The sequence below is a fragment of the Chrysochloris asiatica genome, unplaced genomic scaffold, assembly GCF_000296735.1.
Source record: "Chrysochloris asiatica unplaced genomic scaffold, ChrAsi1.0 scaffold00010, whole genome shotgun sequence".
Taxonomy (NCBI): Eukaryota; Metazoa; Chordata; class Mammalia; order Afrosoricida; family Chrysochloridae; genus Chrysochloris; species Chrysochloris asiatica.
Genome location: NW_006408528.1, coordinates 17,370,094 through 17,389,644, shown reverse-complemented (window position 1 = coordinate 17,389,644; position 19,551 = coordinate 17,370,094). Strand labels below are relative to the sequence as shown.

The following is a 19,551-nucleotide window of genomic DNA, read 5'->3' as shown; positions in this document are numbered from 1 at the left end:
TCGAAAGCCTTTGCGTAGTCAGTAAAGCACAGGTAACCATCCTTCTGGTATATATATACAAGGGTGGGTGGTAATGTCCATCCATGTGCTGCTAAACAGGACTGAACTATATGGTAGACTTTAGAGGCATAATCAATTGGTAGCTTCAAATGAGGTGGATCTTATTAGGGATAAATCAGACTCCTGAAATCATGTTTTAAAAAATGAGTTATTAGGTATGAGACAGATTAGAGATGGTATGATTGCAGGACCTGTGAAAAACACCAAAGAGATCTTCTTTGTTAGCCAGATCAATATGTGTTTATTGTGCTCTGTGATTGTTAGAGTCTAACACACACTTAAATCATGCTGTTGTTGTTGTTACGTGCCATTGAGTCAGTTCTGACACATGGCGACCCTGTAGGGTGTTTCTCAGGAGTAGGCGGTGGGTTTGAACTATCCATTTGGGGTTAACAGTCTGTGCTTATTCTACAGCAGCACACCAGGAGTCCTTAGTCATAGTAGTGTAGTTTCAGGTTTTGGAATGGGACACGGTACAATCCGTTTACTCAGCAAGCCATATCTGGTGGTATGTACACCATGGAAATCACATTTCAGAAGGGAGGAACAAACTGAGACTTACCAAGAAGCTTGAAAATAAAGCCATGAGGGTACTCAAAATAGATGGAAAAATGGAAGGATTATAGTAAAAAAGCTGCAGTGTTGGGGAGACCAGACAAAGGAATACTCAATGAGAAGGTTATGTAGGAACCGGAAGGCTGATTGACACAGTGGTTCTCAACCCTTGTTGCATGTTTGAGTCACTTGGAGTGTCACATCTGACACCACTTAAATCAGGGAGGGACCAGGTATTAGTGTGCTTAAAAGGGCCCGCCAGGTAACTGTGTTTTAACTCATGCTTGGTTAAGTGGAGGGTCAGTGAAGGAGAGGGGGGACTGGTTAGTCACTGTAATTTACATGGTTGCTTATTGATTCTGTCTTCAGAAGATATTTTCCATTTTCTTGTTACTCTACAATGCCCTCTTATGAGTGGCCACCATCTTTCTCCTGGACTGTTGAGTCAACACTGTGACCTTTTTCCGTTTTTCCTGTTGTACCCCACCAGCCCGTTTCCCAAGCCGTATCAAGTGTGCTGCAGACACAAGCTTTGAATCATGCCATTCTCCTTATTGACATGATTCATTGGTTTCCGGTCAGTCCTTATTGTGATCCATAAAGACCTCCAAGATCTGGCTACTGTCCCTTTCTTCAGCCCTGCGCTCTCCTGCGCCCACTAGTTTCAGCTACTTTCTTCCTTATATTTTTATTACACACATCCCATTCTCTGCCCCTGGGATTTTGTACAGGTTGTTCCATCTCCCTGGAATGTTCTTTGCTTATTAGTTACACATTCATCTTACTTGTCCCAGCTTAAATGTCACTCTTTCAGAGAATCCTTACCTGATCTGAATAAAGTCTAAGTGTTTTTTTTCTCTTTATCTCTTTCATAGCACTCTGTGCTTTTCCTTCTTTATATTTATCCTGATTATTGTGTTTTTTAATTATGGAAATCATTATGGAAAATAATTAGGAGAAAAATTAATTAGTAGTAACCCCATTTACTCATCTTCCAGCTTCAAACACGGGCAACTCATGGCTAATCTCATTTCATCATTTTAAAATATGCCCAACCATAATATTCATTCACAGTACATTTATCCTTTAAAGGATAAAAATTCTGTTTTGGGGAAAAAAAACACAAAACAAAAACATAAACATAATATCATTTAAAAATGTAAAATAAGTAACAATTTAATAATAGCAAATATTTGTTGTTGTTAAGTGCTGTCCAGTTGGTTCCGAGCCACTGGTGGGTTTGAACTGCCAACCTTGTGGTTCAGACTGGCTTTGCTGTCCAGTGCTTATCCTATAGCTTATCCTACAGCCTACACCAGGACTAATATCAATTATTGATTGTTGTTGTTGTTAAGTGCCTTCAAGTCAGTTCCAACTCATAGCGACCTTGTATAGAATTTCCAGGGAGTGGCTGATGAGTTTGAACCACTGACTTGGTGGTTCAAACTGACCTTGAAGTCCAATGCATTAACCCACAGCTCCACACCAGGACTCTGTCAAAATAAAATATAATTAGTTCAAGTTAACATAAAATTGAGCCTGTGTATTGTGTTATTAAGTGTAGTTGAGTTGATTCTGACCCATAGCAACTCTGTATAGAGTCTCTGAGAAGCAGCTGGTGAGCTTGAACCGCTAACCTTGCAGTTCACAAGGCTTTGCAGTCCAGAGCATTAACCCACAGTGCCACACCAGGAATTTGCAGCTAGTTATGTCCTTTTAAAAGGAACCTGGGTGGTGCAATAGTTGAACACTCAGCTATTAATGACAAGGTCAGCTATTGGAACCTACCAGCCTCTCTGTGGGAGAGAATGTCTGACTGTCTGCTCCTGTAAAGATTTTAGTCTAGAGGCAATTCTGTTCTTTCCCATAAGGTGTTATGAGTCAGAATCTTTGTATGTGAAATTTGTTTGGTGAAGAAGCAGTCATTTACCCTTTAGAGTTTTCAGTAGCCTGGATTTTTCTGATTGTATTCCAAGTGGTGCTATTTAATATGCTTGTTCCATCACCTCCTTTAAATAAGCAGATTTAAATGAGATTTATTCCACAGAGTGAGATGAGTTCTTTTCTTCAGAAGGTACCTAATATTTGGCAAGATCTTTTTTGGTGTGATTTTAGCATCTACTGAGAATCCATTAAGTGATTATGATTAGGAAAATGGTGATATTCAGATACCGTCATTCTTTCTTCATTGCACCTATGTATAGAGAAACTTCCTCATCAACTACTTGGTTACACTGAAGTACAGTTTGTATAGGTAATGGAAGAGAAATTATTGATGTTTTCTCAAAAATAGTAAGGTGGAATAGAATCCCCCTGCAAATACAATGGCACCAAACCATCCCACCCACAGCACACTCTACTCAGCTTGGTTTGATAATCCATTGCAAAGGCTACAAAGAACTCAGACACCATAATCACCTCTGTGGGGTTTTTTAGGGAAGTTATCAGGTTACAATTCCAGGTCAGAAATGCTCAGTGCACTGTTGAGGACAGCTTCTCCCCAGCTTTGCCTAAAGGACACACCACTTCCCTATCAGTGCTGAAGGCACTGGGCTCTAGCTCTGTGGGTCAGCAAACTTAATCCCAGTAATTAGTGCCTGGAAGCAGTCCCCTCTGCCAGCAAGCCTCCTGCCCAGAGTCACTCAGCTTTACTTGCACTGTAGACTTGGAAGCCCACCCTGTGTCTTATGCTCTGGTTCTTGGTTCTGCTGCTGCTGCTCCTCGGTTGTTTCTCTGGTGTCACATTATTCTGTCCCAGGGTCCAGATGTCTAGTTTTCAGGATGTCCAAAGGACACGCTCCACTCCTGGTTCTTCTTCTTGGATAGCAGCAAGATACCCCATTCCTGTTTCTGAACTGGCTCATTTTATACATGTTAGAATTACAGGTTTTTATAATAACATTTAACACTGCTTTGTAATCACAAGTGAATCATATAATCCTGTCAGCATCTTCTCCCACCTTCCCTTACCAGGACCCATCAGAACAAAAATATTTTTTGTTATGGTTTACAAAGACTATGGTGTGACTCTGTAGGATAAGCACTGAATTGCTGATGGAATGGTTGGCAGTTCAAACCCACTGTATATTGGATCACTATGAGTCAGAACCACTTGATGACACTTAACAACAATTTGCTAGCTGTTATTGTTAAATGCCATCGAGTAGGTTCCAAATTGTAGCAACGCTGAATAGGGTTTCCAAGGAGCCACTGGTGAGTTTGATTTGCCGATCCTGTGCTTATTGTACAGTGCCATACCAAAATTCCAAATGGACTCACAGATGTCTAGTAGAGACATATTAAATAATTTACTACATTGCACCTCCATATAGTGACCAGTGAATTTTTTAAGAATCGTTATAAAGTTAAGATTGAAATATAATTGATGATTTTTCTTTGCAGTTATTATTTTTAGTGATACTCAAATTGTTTCCATCAAAGACAACTGATTCTTTTTGATATGTCTTAGTTGTCTTTGTAGTTATGTGTTTTTTGTCTCCTCAACTAGACTGCACAGAATCAGAAAGATCACAATCTCTCAATTAATATTTGTTGAATGATGGATGGTGGAGTCATATTAAAACTTAATTAAATGAAGGATTTAGAAGAGGATTTAATTTAGTCTTTGTGGATGCAGAACTTGAATTAGGAAGTAAAAGTTACAGGAAGCAGATTTGGACTCAATATAATAAAGAACTAATTTGAGGAATCTTAGAGGAGTTTGGGAGTCCTGGTGTGGCACTGTAGGTGAAGTACTGGATTGCTAACTTGAAAATTGCAGTTCAAAAAACCTACCAGCCACTCCTCAGAAGCCCTATACAGAGTCGCGATGAGTCAGAACAACAGATAAGTTTGAGTTCCACCAGTACCTTTTTTTAAAAAAAACTTTTTATTGTGAATTGAGTGAAGGTTTACAGGGATCATCAGTTTTACATTCAACAAATTGTACACTTCGTTTCAGCTCAATGATTGCAATTCCTTCCATTCAACAACAGTTATCCCATTTACTCCCTGTGGTTCCTATTTGCATTCCACCCTTGTTTCCATCCCTTCTCAACTCTGTCCTTAGGTGAATGCTACCCTTCATTCACCTGAATGATTGAACATTCCATGGTGACTATACCATACTAGTGTTGTCGTACCCCCTATATACCTGTCTTCTGCTTGGCTGAAAAGTGGGCCACGAGGGTGACCTTCGTTCCAGATCATAAGGGTGATCAAGTGCCATAGTCTTGGGTTTTTCAGGCTTTTTTGACCAGTAAGCCTGGCCTTATTTTAGGATTTTGAGTTTTATTCCATATTTTCCCCACTCTCTCTGGGACTTTCTAATGTGATCCCTTTCAGAGAAGTTGGTAGTGGTAGCCAGGCATCATCGAGTTCTTCTGGTTTCAGAGTGCTGACTGTTACTCACCTGCTTCATTGATCCATTAGACAAGTTCATTCCAAACATTCAAGATAGATCTGGAAACGTTCTGGTTGTTTTGTTTTTTTAACTTTTTATTGTGAATTGAATGAAAGTTTACAGACCAGATCACCAGCTTACATTCAACAAATCATATACATGTTTCATCTCAGTGATTACAATTCCATCCATGCAACAATTGTCCTGCTTCTTCCCTGTGATTCCTATTTGCATTCCACCCACCTTCCCATCCCTTCTCAACTTTGTCCTTAGGAACATGTGGTCCTTTTAATTTTGAATGATTGACCGTTCCATGATGAGTCTCTTACAAGTACTGTCCCCCCAATATACCTATCTACTGCTTGGCTGAAAATTAGGCCATGAGGTTAAGTTCATTTCCAGACCTGAAGTGGGGTGAAGGTCATAGCCTCAAGTTCTTCCAGCCTCTTTCTGACCAGTAAACCTAGTCTTTTTTTTTTTTAATTAATATTGAGTTTTGTTCCACATTTTCTCCCTTTGTCTGGGACCCTCTAATGTGATTCATACCTTTTGAGCATTACTTTGTTCAGGCAGTGAGAGAACAAAGATAACTGATAGGCAATCAAATTAGTGAGCCTTTCTTAGTTGTCTACTCAGGAGCCTGAATGATTATACTGAGGGATCTTCCACTTAGAAAGCATTGTTGTTTGTATCCAGTTGATTCTGACTCAGCAATTTGGTAGGACAGAGTTTCCAAGGCTGCAGTCTTTATGTGAGCAGACTGCCATATTCTTCTCCCAGGCATCTGGCTGCTGTATTTCCAGCCTTTTGAGGCCAACCTTAGCCATTGCACCACTTTCTGCAAGCTAGTAAGACTCTAAAATCCTCTCTTAACAGATTTTATTTTTAGAAAAGTGTAATGCTGGTTGGTTTAAAATTGTTGCAATGTACACAATTATTTCATCTTATTCTACGATCATTATATATCATTCTAATAACTATGTTTGAAAGTATTTCAAACTTGTGCACTTTGCCAATGATGAATTATGCTTTTGTAGCAATTATTTGGCTTTATAGGAGATAATTGTTGACTGAATATACCTTTTGCTGTATGTGATTGCACTGCATTAAACGTTCAGATTTTTTGCATTGCTAGTCACGCTATAAGGAGCCCTATGTGGGGTTGCTAAGTAAAGATTTACAATCTTAGAAAACTCATGCAGGTAGCTGTGAGTCGAAACTGACTCCACACACACGACATCAGCAGCAGTCACCCTGTAGTAGTCATTGCAGTTATTCTTTTATACAACTTTGGATTTCCTTGAAAAAGAAGACGTGGCTATAATAGAAATGATCCATCCATCTTCCTCCAATTGTCTCTTATTATTTTGATAAAGCTTAGGACCAGGCATGTTGTTGTTAAGTGCCATTCAGTCAGTTGTGATGCATAGTGACACTGTATATGGTTTCAGAGGAGCTACTGTTAAGTTTGAACCTCCATTGACCTTGTGGTTCAAACCCACCTTGCGGTCCAATACAGACCCTACAGTGCCGCACCAGGACTCCTGGACCAGATACAATTACTGACAAATTAATTAATAACAGACTTCTTTGTAATTCCTTTTTCTAGAAACAAACAGTACAGTAGATAGCACTTTCCCGACATTCTGGAGTTGTATAGCTTAAACAATATTGAGAGATGACTTTTCTCTCACACCTGAATATATAAAAAAGTTGAATTTGGATGAAAATGGGAAGACTACAAATATTTAGTTAAGTCTTCAAGTTTTGAAATGTATCTAATACAGTATAATGAACATATTAATTGTAGTAGGGTCAAGAGGAATTTAGTGAAGGAAGTATTATTAATATATCATTTCTAAAATTTTAAATAAATTAACCCAATTTATAAATTCGCCCCCAAATATTATTCTTGCTAGATTCCAGTTTCCTGTTGTCACATCCCCCCAAGTATCTGAATGTTCTTCTCTTGCTTCTGAACCAGGAGGCAGAAGCACTGGATCTACCTGCACTTGGTATTATTGTCCTTACCAGTTTCTCTTGAGACAAAATCATAATAAAAGAGAGAGGCAGAATATATTAAATTTCCCAGAGCGTATTAAATTTCTTTTAGGTATATTGCTTTAATTTCCTTTATATCCTCTAGACATAATTTCTTCTAGGTGTTAGCACACAGGCGCTATTTTCAAAGATGACCTAGATAATATTTGTAATTTTGTCTTATTGTACTGAGTTATCCTATTAATTTGAGGTAACTAATGGAATAGAAAACCTCTAGGCTTTCCTTTGAGAATTGTTTGTCCATGAGGAAATTCTCTTTGAGCATGGTCTTTAGAAATTGGAGATTTTACTCTGAGCTAACTGGAGAGTTCTCCTTTATAGGGATCACAAGATGTTGCATGAACGGACACATGAACTAATAGTGGAGGAACAAATAAATAGTTTGTGTTCCTTGTTCAGAGCTCTTAGGCCTTACTTCACACTCATAAGAGGATTTTTTATTTTTTTCTTTACAAATTCAGAGTACACAAAATTGTGGATGGAGTTGCTCCACTGCAGAGATTTGGATTTGTGGCTAGAAGCTATTTGAAAGCTGAGCCCACTTCAGCGTGGTTCTGGACAGCTACCCTGTCCTTAGGTCTCTTTGTGTGGCTGGGTCCAGTCAACTCAGGGGAATTCCCTGCCTCTTCCTTGTACTGAGCTAGACAGCTAGTCCTGTCTGAGCAGACCAAAACACTGAGTCACTCATCCTTGGGCAGGAATTCTAGTTTGAGAGATGAAGTAAGCCTCTTGGTCAAGCCAAGGTCATTATTCTGATACTATGAACAGCAGAACAGAATAGCAAAGAATCATTGAAGTAAAACTGGTCCCATATACAACTTAGCTTTGGTAATGTAGTGGTTATGAGTTAGGCTGCTAATCTCACGGTTAGCAAATCAAAACTAACAGCCGTTGCACTGGAGAAAGACGAGGCTTTCTGTTCCTGTGAAGAATTCATTGTCTCGAAAACCGACTCCATGACACATATCCACCACCACCACCACCACCATATATACTACTTAGGAGTCCTGGTGTGGCTCTGCGGGTTAATGCACTGGACTGAAAGGTTGCTTTTGAACCACAGGGTCAGCAGTTCAAGCTCACCAGGTGCTTTTTGGAAACCCTATAAACCCTATACAATGTCACTATGTGTCAGAACCAATCTTGATGGCACTTAACAACAACAACAACATACAATTTACGGAAGTGCTGTTGTGGTGCTGCGGGTTAATGTGCTGGGCTTCAAGGTCAGTTTGAATTACAAGGTCGGCATTCAAGCTCACCAACTGCTCCTCAAAAACCCTATACAAGGTCTTTATGACTCAGAACTGACTCTGGCACTTAACAACAACATGCAACTTAGGAGTACTGGTATGACACTGTAGGATAAGCACTGAACTACAAGGTCAGCTTGAACCTCAAAGCAGGCGGTTCGAACTCACCAGTTACTCCTTGGAAACACCCTATACAGGATCTCTAGGAATTGGAACTGACTCGATCACACTTAACAACAACAATATACAACTTAGAGCTACTGGGGTCAGATATGGTAATATCTGCAATAAAAGATTCTGTTGTGATAGTAACAATTTAAGGAGTTTTCCCATCATATTATTTGCCTGAATTAATATCTACATAGGTAATCAAGCCTTGATTGCCTCCTATTCATTAGCCTTTGATATAATTAATAAGACTCATTAACAAGGAATTGTCAGTGTTTTCCTGTAAACAGCTGTAATTTATTGATTCAATATGAATTTTGTAATTATTTTAAGTATATAAATTAGTGTTTTAATTATATATTTTGAACCTTTGCTAAAATGGCTTAAGTTCTACAAGCTAAGTAGAAAGACACAATCTTCACTTTGTTTTTCTTAGAGTATTGTTGTTGTTGTTGCTGTTAAAGGTCCGTCAGGTTGGTTCTGATTCATAGCAACCCTGTATAGAGTTTCCAAGTGCTGTTGGGTTTGAACCGCCGATCTTTTGGTTCACAGTCCAGTGCTGATCTTACAATGCCATACCAGACGTCCCATAGAATATTAAGTATCCTGTGTTAAGCCCTCAAAAACTGAAGTTTCATTAAGAAGTTAGTAACTTCAATATTTCAACTAATTCAGTCCATATTGATACATGGAAAATGTTGTAATGTTATTTTTTCCAAAGGTGAAACCGGACATTTAACTTTTTTAGTATGCTCTAAAAACCGAGGGATTGGAGAGTGTCTAGACATGCAGAGAAAAACAAACTAAGGAAGAAGAAAGTCACAGTGACTATTAGGTTAAAAGAGCAATTTGATAATCAATATGATTCTTAATGGAAAACCAATGAAGCAATTGGAGAAGAAGGAGCTGCTGATTAGTGGTCTGTGCTCAGATTATTAAAGGACTGTGAGTGTTTTAAAACATGTCTACGGGGTGCAAAAAGGTTAATTAACAAAGCATTCTATAAATCGTACAATTGGAAAGACATGGAAACTCTGCATGCCTCAAAACAAAAGAGACTCCACCTTTAATTTGAAAAGAAAAAGAATTGTTTAAACCAAACATAAAAGAAAATAGTGAAAGGTTTATAATTTTTGAATTTAAGGGATTTTTTTTTGAACAATAATTTATGTATTTCATTCATGACTTTCTTTAGAGACATGAGGCGGGAAATGTCCATATCTTAACAGTATCACTATTGAATGAATATGTTGAGAGCTGAGCTCACTCTAGGCATTAGACAGACATTAGTGAATAAAACAGAAAAAAAAAAAAAAAAAAATTCCCCTTTCTTCCTGGACCTTATCTTCTAGAATAATTCTAAAGTCAATTTTTAGTTTTATTTGAACCTGTTAACTTAAAATCTGCTTGCCACTAATTGTTGTAATTATGATAAATATAGGAAACTAACATTTGGAGACTGAGTTCATGAAAATTATGGCTCAGAATCACAATTCCATGAAACTGGATCACATTCTTATATGCAGCTATCATATAAAATGCTTGTTGAAAATGTTTTTTTTTTCAGCATTAAAGTAATGTAAATTAGATCATCTACAAGATAATTTCTAGGAATTTCATCTTTAATTGTTTAAAGAGTGAAATTATCGGTTTGTCTGCTTCTAGGGTATCACAGGGAAATTATAGTTTCGTGGTCTGAGAGCATGTCTTAAGTATATAACTTTCAGAAACACTAGGTCGCTGCATTCCATAATTCAGCTCAGGGTACATAGAAGTTAACAATCACAAGGGAAATGGAAAAGCTTTGTGGGAAGAGGCTTATGTATGTGTTTTGTGGGTGAGGGGAAAATATCTGTAAATGAGGGGAAAATTCCAAGCAGTTCTTGGAATCTGTTTCTGCCTCCTCAGGGAGCCAATGATGAGCTCAACTGGGCTGAGAAAAATCGGTGCAGATGTCAGCTTTGACTCTGACTGTGTCCCAGGCTCGAGCCCCACCAAAGGCGTCCCTTAGTCCTAAAGGGCAAGTAAAGAGCACAAGGTATGTTCTCCAGCTGAATCCCATGTGCATATTAATATTTTCCCTGCACCTGGGTACCTAGTGCACAATCAGGATTAGAAAAATTAAGGTAATAAACTCAGGAGAGGAGAGTTAGAGAGCTAAAAAGCAGCCGGTTTGTCCTCCCAGCTGAAACAAAAGCAAATATAAAAACACAACATCTACTTTTGAAGTGGCTGGCACATTGTAGAGCCATATAATCAAATGCCCTTATCCAGTTGCTGCGACCAATAATGCATTTCAACATTCAGTTCAATGAGGAAAGCTCCTAAGACAGTGGGGCGGTGATAAATTACTTGGCCTTTTAAATTTTGTGGCTGTGGCAATTTTGGGGGCAAAATAGTCCAATTAGACATATTTTTTAGAAGAAACACTAAGGTTATTTATTTCAGATCCAAGCACTGGGTTTTATGGGCCATGTGAGTTCTCCTTTGCTGGTGCCTTAACCTCTGAAGGCCTTTCTGCAGCAATTAAGTTACAATAAGAAAGTGTTTTCTATCTATCAAATCAGCAGAAGCAAATGTTGATAACATGTAGTATCTGTTAGGGTTGGGGTGAACAGGCACCCTCACACTCCGCAATTCCAAGTGTGAACTGGTGCAGTCTTTGTGTAAAACAATTTGACAGAATTCATCAAAATCAGAAATGCACATTCCTTTTGACCTTGTGGTTCCTCTTGGGGATATTATTTTACAGACATATTTTCAAATGGATGAAATGACATGCAGCATTGTTTATAGAAGTAAAAAAAAAAAATATGGGGACAAGCTAAATGTACATCAGTAGGGGTCAGGGATTAAATTAAGTATTCTACCCCCACACAAAGAGATATTATTTGGCTTCTCAAAAACAAAAGGCAGTTTTATATGAATTTATTAGTAACTCACCAAAATATATTCTTAAGTGGCAAAAGCAATGTACACTGTACTCTGCTGGATGGGGAGGCTTCGTCTTAAGTACTTTGGGCATGTTATCAGGAGGGACCAGTCCTTGGAGAAGGACATCATGCTTGGAAAGGTCGGTGAAGTTGAGGAATACAACCCCAACAAGATGGATTGACACCGTGGCAGCCACAATGAGCTCAGACATAGTAACTGTGAAGATGGTGCAGAGCCCAGCAGTGCTTCATGCTGCTGCTGTGCAGAGGGTATCTATGGGTCAGAACTATCTTTATGGCATCTAACAACTTAACAGCTGCATGATATAGTAACGTATTTGTTAAAAACAGTTGTTGTTGTTGTTGTTGTTTTGCCTAAAAGTATATATAAGTAGCCTTGGTGGCACTATAGGATAACCATGAGGTCGGCAATTCAAATCAACTTGCCACTCTGCAAGAGAAAGATGAGGCTTTCTGCTCGTGTAAAGATTTATAGCGTCAGAAACCTATACAGGACTACTGTGGGTGGGAATTGACTTGCTGGCATTGGGTTTGGAAATTAGTGGTAACCTCCTAAAAAGGGAGCTGGGTGGTTGGAAGAGTGTGTTCCCATAAAGATTGACACCCTTGGAAATACAGGGTTGTTATGAGTTGGAACCAACACAGTGGCACACCATCACCAAAACAAACATTTGCATCAAATGTTTGTTGTACCTTTTACATTTTTAATATGTGCTTGTTTAGTCTATTTTAATTAAACCAATCAAATAAATTGTGTTGCTAGGCCTAGCAAAAGGTGCCCTGGTGGCGTAGTGGATTGCACATTGAACTGCTAACTATAAGGTCAGCAGTTTGAATCTACCAGTTGCTCTGTGGGAGAAAGATTTATACATCCTTGGAAGCCCTATACAAGGTCGCCATGATCGAAACGGACTCCACAGCACACAACCACCACCATCATCAGGCCTAGCAGAGGTAGAAACTAAAGCACTTAGAGAGCAGCCCAGTTTAGTCATGGCTTTCACTGTGGATAGAAGTGCCTTTGAATAAACAGCTCTATCAGTAGCATAATCTTGCATTTACTTAGAGTTGATACACATTTAGTGTGTATCTGGAAAAACCAATTGCTTTATATAGGTCTTATGTAATTTTATAATAGTAAAACTATCCATAACTTGAATTTTGATGATATAAAGCCCAACTAGAAGAAATCTAAGGAGTCCTGGTAGTTTAGTAGATTATAAACTGAGCTGTTAACCACAAGGTCAGCAGTTCGCATCTACCAGTCACTCCGCGGGAGAACAATGAAGATTTATGCTCCCATAAAGATTTACAAACTTGGATTCTGCGTTGGGCTGCTTACCGAAAGGTCAGCAGTTCCATCCTACCATCCTACCAGTTATTTTGCATGAGAAAGATGAGGCATTCTGTTCCCATAATGTTTTTTTTTTTTTTTAATTAAATGTCATAATGTGTGTTTATTCCTTTTTTTATATTCAAGTTTTTATTGTGAACTGAGTGATAGTTTACATGGTAGAACATCAGCTTTACACCATCGTTTCATTGCAATGATTACAATCTTATTCTGTTCTCATAAAGGTTTTCACCGTTGTAAATCCTATACAGGGCTGTTATGAGTTGGGACCAACTCAGTGGCACACCACCTCCATCACCACAAGAAATACGATAACAGGGGAATGGGTCTTCTTAAGATAAAGTGAGGCAAGACTGAGGATCAAGTCCTTGGGGATGGAATGTGCGCAAGTAAAGACCAGAACACAAAGACATTTCAGCAGAAGAAACAAAGAAGGAACTATTGGGGAAACAATGGATGAGTTATTATGATTGCTTAAGTTTTAATTAATCAGAGAATAATTAGATTTGATGAGTTGTTAAAAGCTCTAGTTTCATTCTGGGAGAAACAGAGTGAATCATAGAAAACTTCAGCTAAATCTTGGATTCTTCAGATGTGAATATTTTAAATATGAATATATAAAATGTGAATACTTACGAAGATTACATAGTGCGCCTTACTGAAATGTATCTTGTGGTGACATAATTGAGTTTCTGACATTTTCAGTGTAAAAGTTCATAAAATAGAAATTGTAAAGAAGATAATTAAAACCATAATGTTGTTGTTAAATGCCCTGGAGTCAGTTCTTAGCAGCAGCTGGTGGGTTTGAGCAGCTGACCTTGCAGTTAGCAGTCCAGTGTTCATCCTACATTTTTTGACAAATTCACTGATTTTTTTTTCTTTCATTTCTCCCAGGGTCAATGGGAAATTGGTGGCCCTGAAGGTCATCAGACTGCAGGAAGAAGAAGGCACACCTTTCACAGCTATCAGGGAAGGTAGGCACTTCTTATTATCTTGGTCTTGGTGGTTGCGTGATGCCCATTATCATTTAAGTATTACACACTTCTGAATATGCTGAGTTGAAAGATGACATGATTTTATCTCCCATTGAAATGTGTACACTGAGATTTGAAAGGAAGTACTTCTTGTAATCATATGATACAATGTTAAATAAAGATGACCTCTAACCTCTATACTCAAATGTGGGGGAAAGCGTTATATAATCATGATGACATTATCACTGGATAATTTAGAAATTTATATGTTTGATTTTCTTTGCATAGCTCAAGAAACATATTAATTTAAAATTATTCTGTATTCTTGACTTTTAAGGAAAGGCTTTAAAAATTTGGGAGTTATGCCAACTTCTTAGTTATTTATATTTCTTCTTTTTTATTTGTCTCTTCCTGTTGGCACGGTGTGTTAGGTGTTGGATTACTAACTGCAAGGTGGCCTGTTAGTTCAAACCCATCAACGACTCCTTGGGAGAAAGATGGGGCTGACTGCTTCTGTAAAAATTGACACTCTTAGAATTGCTATATGTGGTAGCTGTAAGTCAGAATTGACTTGATGCCAGTGGACTTGGGCTTTTTTGATATCTTTTATATGGAGCCTTCGTGGTTCCAATTCACCAGCTGCTCTGTGGGTGACAGATGAGGCAGTTTGCTTCCGTAAAGATTTACAGCCTCTGAAACCCTATGGAGTGGCTCTAGTCTGCCATAGTGGCTCTAGTTGCTATGAGTCAAAATCAACTCAGTGGCAGTGGGTTTGATTTATCACTCTGCTATATATTAAAAAGAGCCATGGTGTGGTGTTGTAGGATAAGCTCTGGACTGCTAACTGTGAGACTGTCAGTTCAAGTCCACCAGCCATAGTTGAAGACCCTATACAAGGTCACTGAATTGGAACCTACTTGATGGCACACAACAACATATTATAAAGGAGCCCTGATGGTGAAGTGGTTAAAGTGCTCAACTGCTTCTCACAAATTCAGTGGTTCAAATCCATCAACTGCTCTGCATGAGAAAGATGTAGGAGTCTGCTTCTGGAAAGATTTTATAGCCTTGGAAATCCTATGGAGTAGTTCTACTTTGTCCTTTCGGGTTGCTCTGAGTCAGAATTGATTAAACAGCAATAGGTTTGGTTTGGATTTTGGATCTGGTATACACTTTTCTGTTGTTTTTTCTTCATTACTGGACATTTTAGAATTGGCAACTTCTCCTTTACTACATTTCTAAAAGTACAAATTCTCTTGACATAAGACTTCAGGTTATTTTTGCATTGAAGGAATCACAAGATAAATATCAGTGATTTACTGCAACTGCATTATCTAGATATTACTGAATCTACCACTGGTTTTATTTTTTTCTCACAACCATCATGATTTACACTTAACTATTTTTGCGAAGTCTCCTTTCTGTTTCTACTCTCTCATTTATCATTAGCCTTTTCAGTTCACTTCAGTTTCGTTTCTATTTTTCTATTAGTTGAAACTGTTCTTACCACATTCACTAGTGATTTCCTTCTTGCTAGATCAAATAGACACTTCTCTGACTTTATTAAGCTTTGGTTGACGCACTGAGGAGATACCCCACTCCACAGCAAGCTTCCTGACTGAAGGTACTCAAGTTTCTCGTTTCCTGGGCCAGGCAGCCCAGTGCTCTGTCACACCTTCTAGTGGTGCTGCCTCTGTGGCTGCCATTTCTCTGGAGTCACAGCTCTGTCTCCTGGATCGAGGTGGCTCAGTGTGCAGGATCTCAGGGTCAGAGGACATGCTCTGCTCTGGCTCTTCTTTCTTAATGATAGAACTGCCTGCCTGCTTCTAGGAATTTCCATGTTGGCTTTCCATACATTTTATTTACATGTCCCCACCCCACATGGATGTCATGTCTTCTTATTAACAAGCTATCTAATCCCCTTGTTGTTGTTGTTGTTAGGTGCCATTGAGTTGGCACTGACTCATAGAGACCCTATGCAGAGCAGACTGAAACACTGCCCAATCCTGGGCCAACCTCACTACTGTTGCCATGCTTGAGTCCATCGATGCCACCATCTGGCTAATCCATCTTGTTGGGGGTCTTCCTCTTTTCCTCTGACCCTTACTAAACATGATATCCTTCTCCAGCAACTGGTGTCTCTTGACAATATGTCCGAAGTATGTGAGACGAAGTTTGGCCATCTTGGTCTCCAAGGAGCACTCTGGCTGCACGTCTTCCAACACAGATCTGTTGGTTCTATGGGCAGCCCAAGGCACTTTTCAATATTCTCCTCCAACACCGTAACTCAAAAGCTTCAATTCTTCTACGGTCTTCCTTATTCACTGTCCAGCTTTCACATGCATATTAGGTTATTGAAAATACCATGGCTTAGGTCAAGCTGACATCTTTGCTCTTCATCACTTTAAAAAGTTCCTGTGCAGCAGATTTGCCTAATGCAGTACGTCGTTTGATTTCTTGACTGCTGCTTCCGTGAGTGTTGATAGTTGATCCAAGAAGAGTGAAGTCCTTGACAACTTAATTCTTTTCTCTGTTGATAAGAATGTTGTTTATTGGTCCAGTGGTGAGGATTTTTGTTTTCTTTACAATGAGATGTAATCCATACCAAAGGCTGTGGTCTTTGATCTTCATCAGTAAATGTTTTAAGTCCTCTTCACTTTGAGCTAGCAAGGTTGAATCATCTGCATATCAGAGTAAAAGAGGAATATCCCCAGTGAGATGGATTGGCCAAGTGGCAGCATCGATGGACTCAAACGTGGCAACAGTAGTGAGGTTGGCCCAGGGTCAGGCAGTGTTTCGTTCTGCAAACAGAGGAGCAGAGAATGTAGTGAATTGTTCCCCCTTGGGTGTTCAGGGCTCATCCATGACACCGACACCATGGTGGCTGGGCCTGTTTGGTAACAAGACTTCGTTCTAAGCCTTTACATGAACTTTGGAAATAGCTGTGAACTGCAGTTGTGGCTCAGAATCCCAGACATATTTCTGTGGGATTATAGACCCGTGGAAGATTTTGACCTAGGTGTATTATAGGAAGATGAATTAAATTAGGATATGGTGTATACTAGTTAAGGAGAGACCTGGGAGTTGATAAAGCACTCATTCAAATTAGTGTAGCTTTGGGAAGGCAACTGACAAAAAAAGAAAAACAAAACAAAACAAAAAAATGGGTATGTGGTAGAGATATCAATGCTAGAATTAGGTGAATTATTGGTTGTAAAGGAATTTTTAAGGCTTAAGGAAAAAGAAAATTTCAGTGAGTTTGAGTTTGAATAAGTACAAGAATGGTTTCATTGCAAGAAATCATTTCTGATTGCCTTGTAAAGGGCGGTTAAATAACTTAATCTGTACATTAATTCTTTGAAGGGAATTTACTTTTTATTTTATGAACTTTATATTTTTCACACAATTTATATCACAAATTTGGAATTGAACCTCAAAAATACAAGACATTGGGTCTTGTATTTAAACATTATTAGCTTCCAAAACAATGCCTTCCTAACTTTTTGGAATAATTTGGGTTTTAGATAGTTTATGTTCATGAGACATCTATATGAAAATATCTTGTTAGTGATGTAAGTGTGTAGCTTACAAGTGTTCGGCATAGCAGCATATATGTAGCATGTTCCTCAAAAAGCTGAACAGTTATATAAGGTTTTGTGGATGAAAACAACATGAAAATAGGTAGTAAAGTTGCAGGGTGGCAGTGTATTGAGACAGAAACAAAAATGATGAGTCTTGGAGTCCGGAACAGTGGATTTTGATCCTAACATCATATATCATCACTGAACATAAAAAGATAAGCCACCACGTCATGCCTTCTGGTTCTAGTAGCCGCACTTGAAGCAGACAGGAGCGAGACTGTGCCATTTCTTAGCAGGCTTGTACCTCTACAGTATGGCTTTGCCTTCCCAGTGAGTCTTTAAAGTCAGATTCTGAATCTCTATATGTCAAGGAATGGCAGAAAGAATTGTTGAGGCTGGAAGGATTGACCACAAAATGACATTGTGTTTTTCTTAAAAAAAAAGATTCTTTTTGAGTGTTCATGTGTTTTCCAAATAAAATAGATTTCTGAGTGAATTTTAAGGAAGATAAATGATAAATAACCTAATAGTAAAAAGAAAAGCAAAACTATTTATTTATGTATTTAGGTTATTTTTTGTTCTTTTGCCTTCTCATCCTGCTTTTTGTAGTCTGATGTGTTTTGCTATTTATTTGTGGGAGGAAAAGCTATTTGCGTTATTCAGCATTTCTTATCTTCTGCTATTAACACTTCTAAATAGAGCTTTTAATATTTAGTATGGGGGTAGGAGGCATTTAGGATGTGTTCATGTTCATATATTATTTTACATTGATTAGGCTTGTTCAGTTGAGACTGTGCACTTGAATTTGAGCTTTCTGCTCTTGTAAAGATTTACAGCCTCGGAAACCCTATGGAGGTTTACTATGAATCAGAATCAATACAGTGGCAGTGAGTTTGGTTTGGAGTTTTGGTATTTTCTTGTTTTGGTCAATGTCCTCATTGACAAAATGTCAACAGCAGGAAGATTTCAAAGTTGGAAAGCATTGTGCACAGTAATTTTCAAAAGTGGCTTTTAAGTGACTGCTTGACACATAGGCTTACCTGGGAATTTGGATATTAACACACAAATTTCCCCTAGAGTAGTAGTAAGTAACTCCAATCTCATGTCCAATCTTTATGTTCAAAGATGGACTTTGAATATCGTCTCATTGAGATAGAGTGCTTAATAGCTCAATTTAGGTTCAGAAGACCAGACACATGCCCTCTCTGATTTGCTGGCGCTTTCAAAGAATTCATTCTTTTGATGATAGGTTAGAGAACTGAAGTACCAGATTAGAGAGCTAAAGTACCAATGTGGAAGACCAGCGTTTCTATTTTCATTTTTAATTCTTGTACAATATAATCAAGGTTTATGATATTACTGATAGGGGTTAGGATTGTGTATGTCCTTACTGTGCAATATTATTTATATTTGTGATGCCCTTAAAAATTTGGCTAAAACTTCCCCAGGCAAGGAATGAAGTTGCGGAAACCAGTTGTTTCCTTTTATGAATTCTTAGATATCTGATGGCTTTCTTGGGTGAGAGTGATGTTTTCGTAGAACTGCAGATACTCTGTTAGAAAACACTTATAATAACAACAATATCAATAGGCAATATTTATGTCTGGTCATATACTATGTATTGATAAGCAGGCCATGGTCTCACTTAATCCTCACAAAACTCTCTAAGACCATGTCTATTTCAAGGTGAAGAAAGTGAGGCATAGAAATGGTAAAGTTGCTCATCCAAGGTCACAGCTAGCTCTTGGTGGAGCTGACAGTTGAAGCTGGGCAGTTGTACTCCAGACCGTACACTTAAATGTTATTCTGTGATAGATCTTAAGTTAAAAACATAAAAAAGAAGAAATAATGTATGCAGCATTTTCTTTGCCTGTAGAGGGTTGCATTAATTACCATTTTTTTTCTCCAGGTAAACAAAACTATTTTTTCAATGAAAATAGGTACATTCTGTATAGGAAAAGGAAGGGTCAAAAACAGGATTAAAAAAATAGATTCAGCACTATAGCTAAGGGGAAGAAAAACGATGAAGAGGAAAGAAAAGGAATGCTTTAAGGGTAAACTGTAAAGTTCCTTAGGCGGCCAAAAGAACCAACAGATCTGTTAGAAGAAGTGCAGCCAGACTGTGCTCCTTGGAGGCCACGATGGCCAAACTTCGCCTCTCATACTTTGGACATATTGTCAGGAGGGAC

The 19,551-nt window shown here is 38.4% G+C and overlaps 1 protein-coding gene across 4 annotated transcripts in view; it reads left to right on the top strand.

Annotated features, from left to right (window-relative positions):
* The window catches only part of CDK14 (cyclin-dependent kinase 14), an 819,631-nt gene that overhangs the window by 255,809 nt on the left and 544,271 nt on the right, over window positions 1-19,551 (top strand). For all 4 annotated transcript variants that reach the window (XM_006834309.1, XM_006834307.1, XM_006834310.1 and 1 more), the window contains one exon: window positions 13,702-13,781. In XM_006834309.1, coding sequence (XP_006834372.1) covers window positions 13,702-13,781 — 80 coding nt within the window. The remainder of the gene's footprint in view (window positions 1-13,701; window positions 13,782-19,551) is intronic.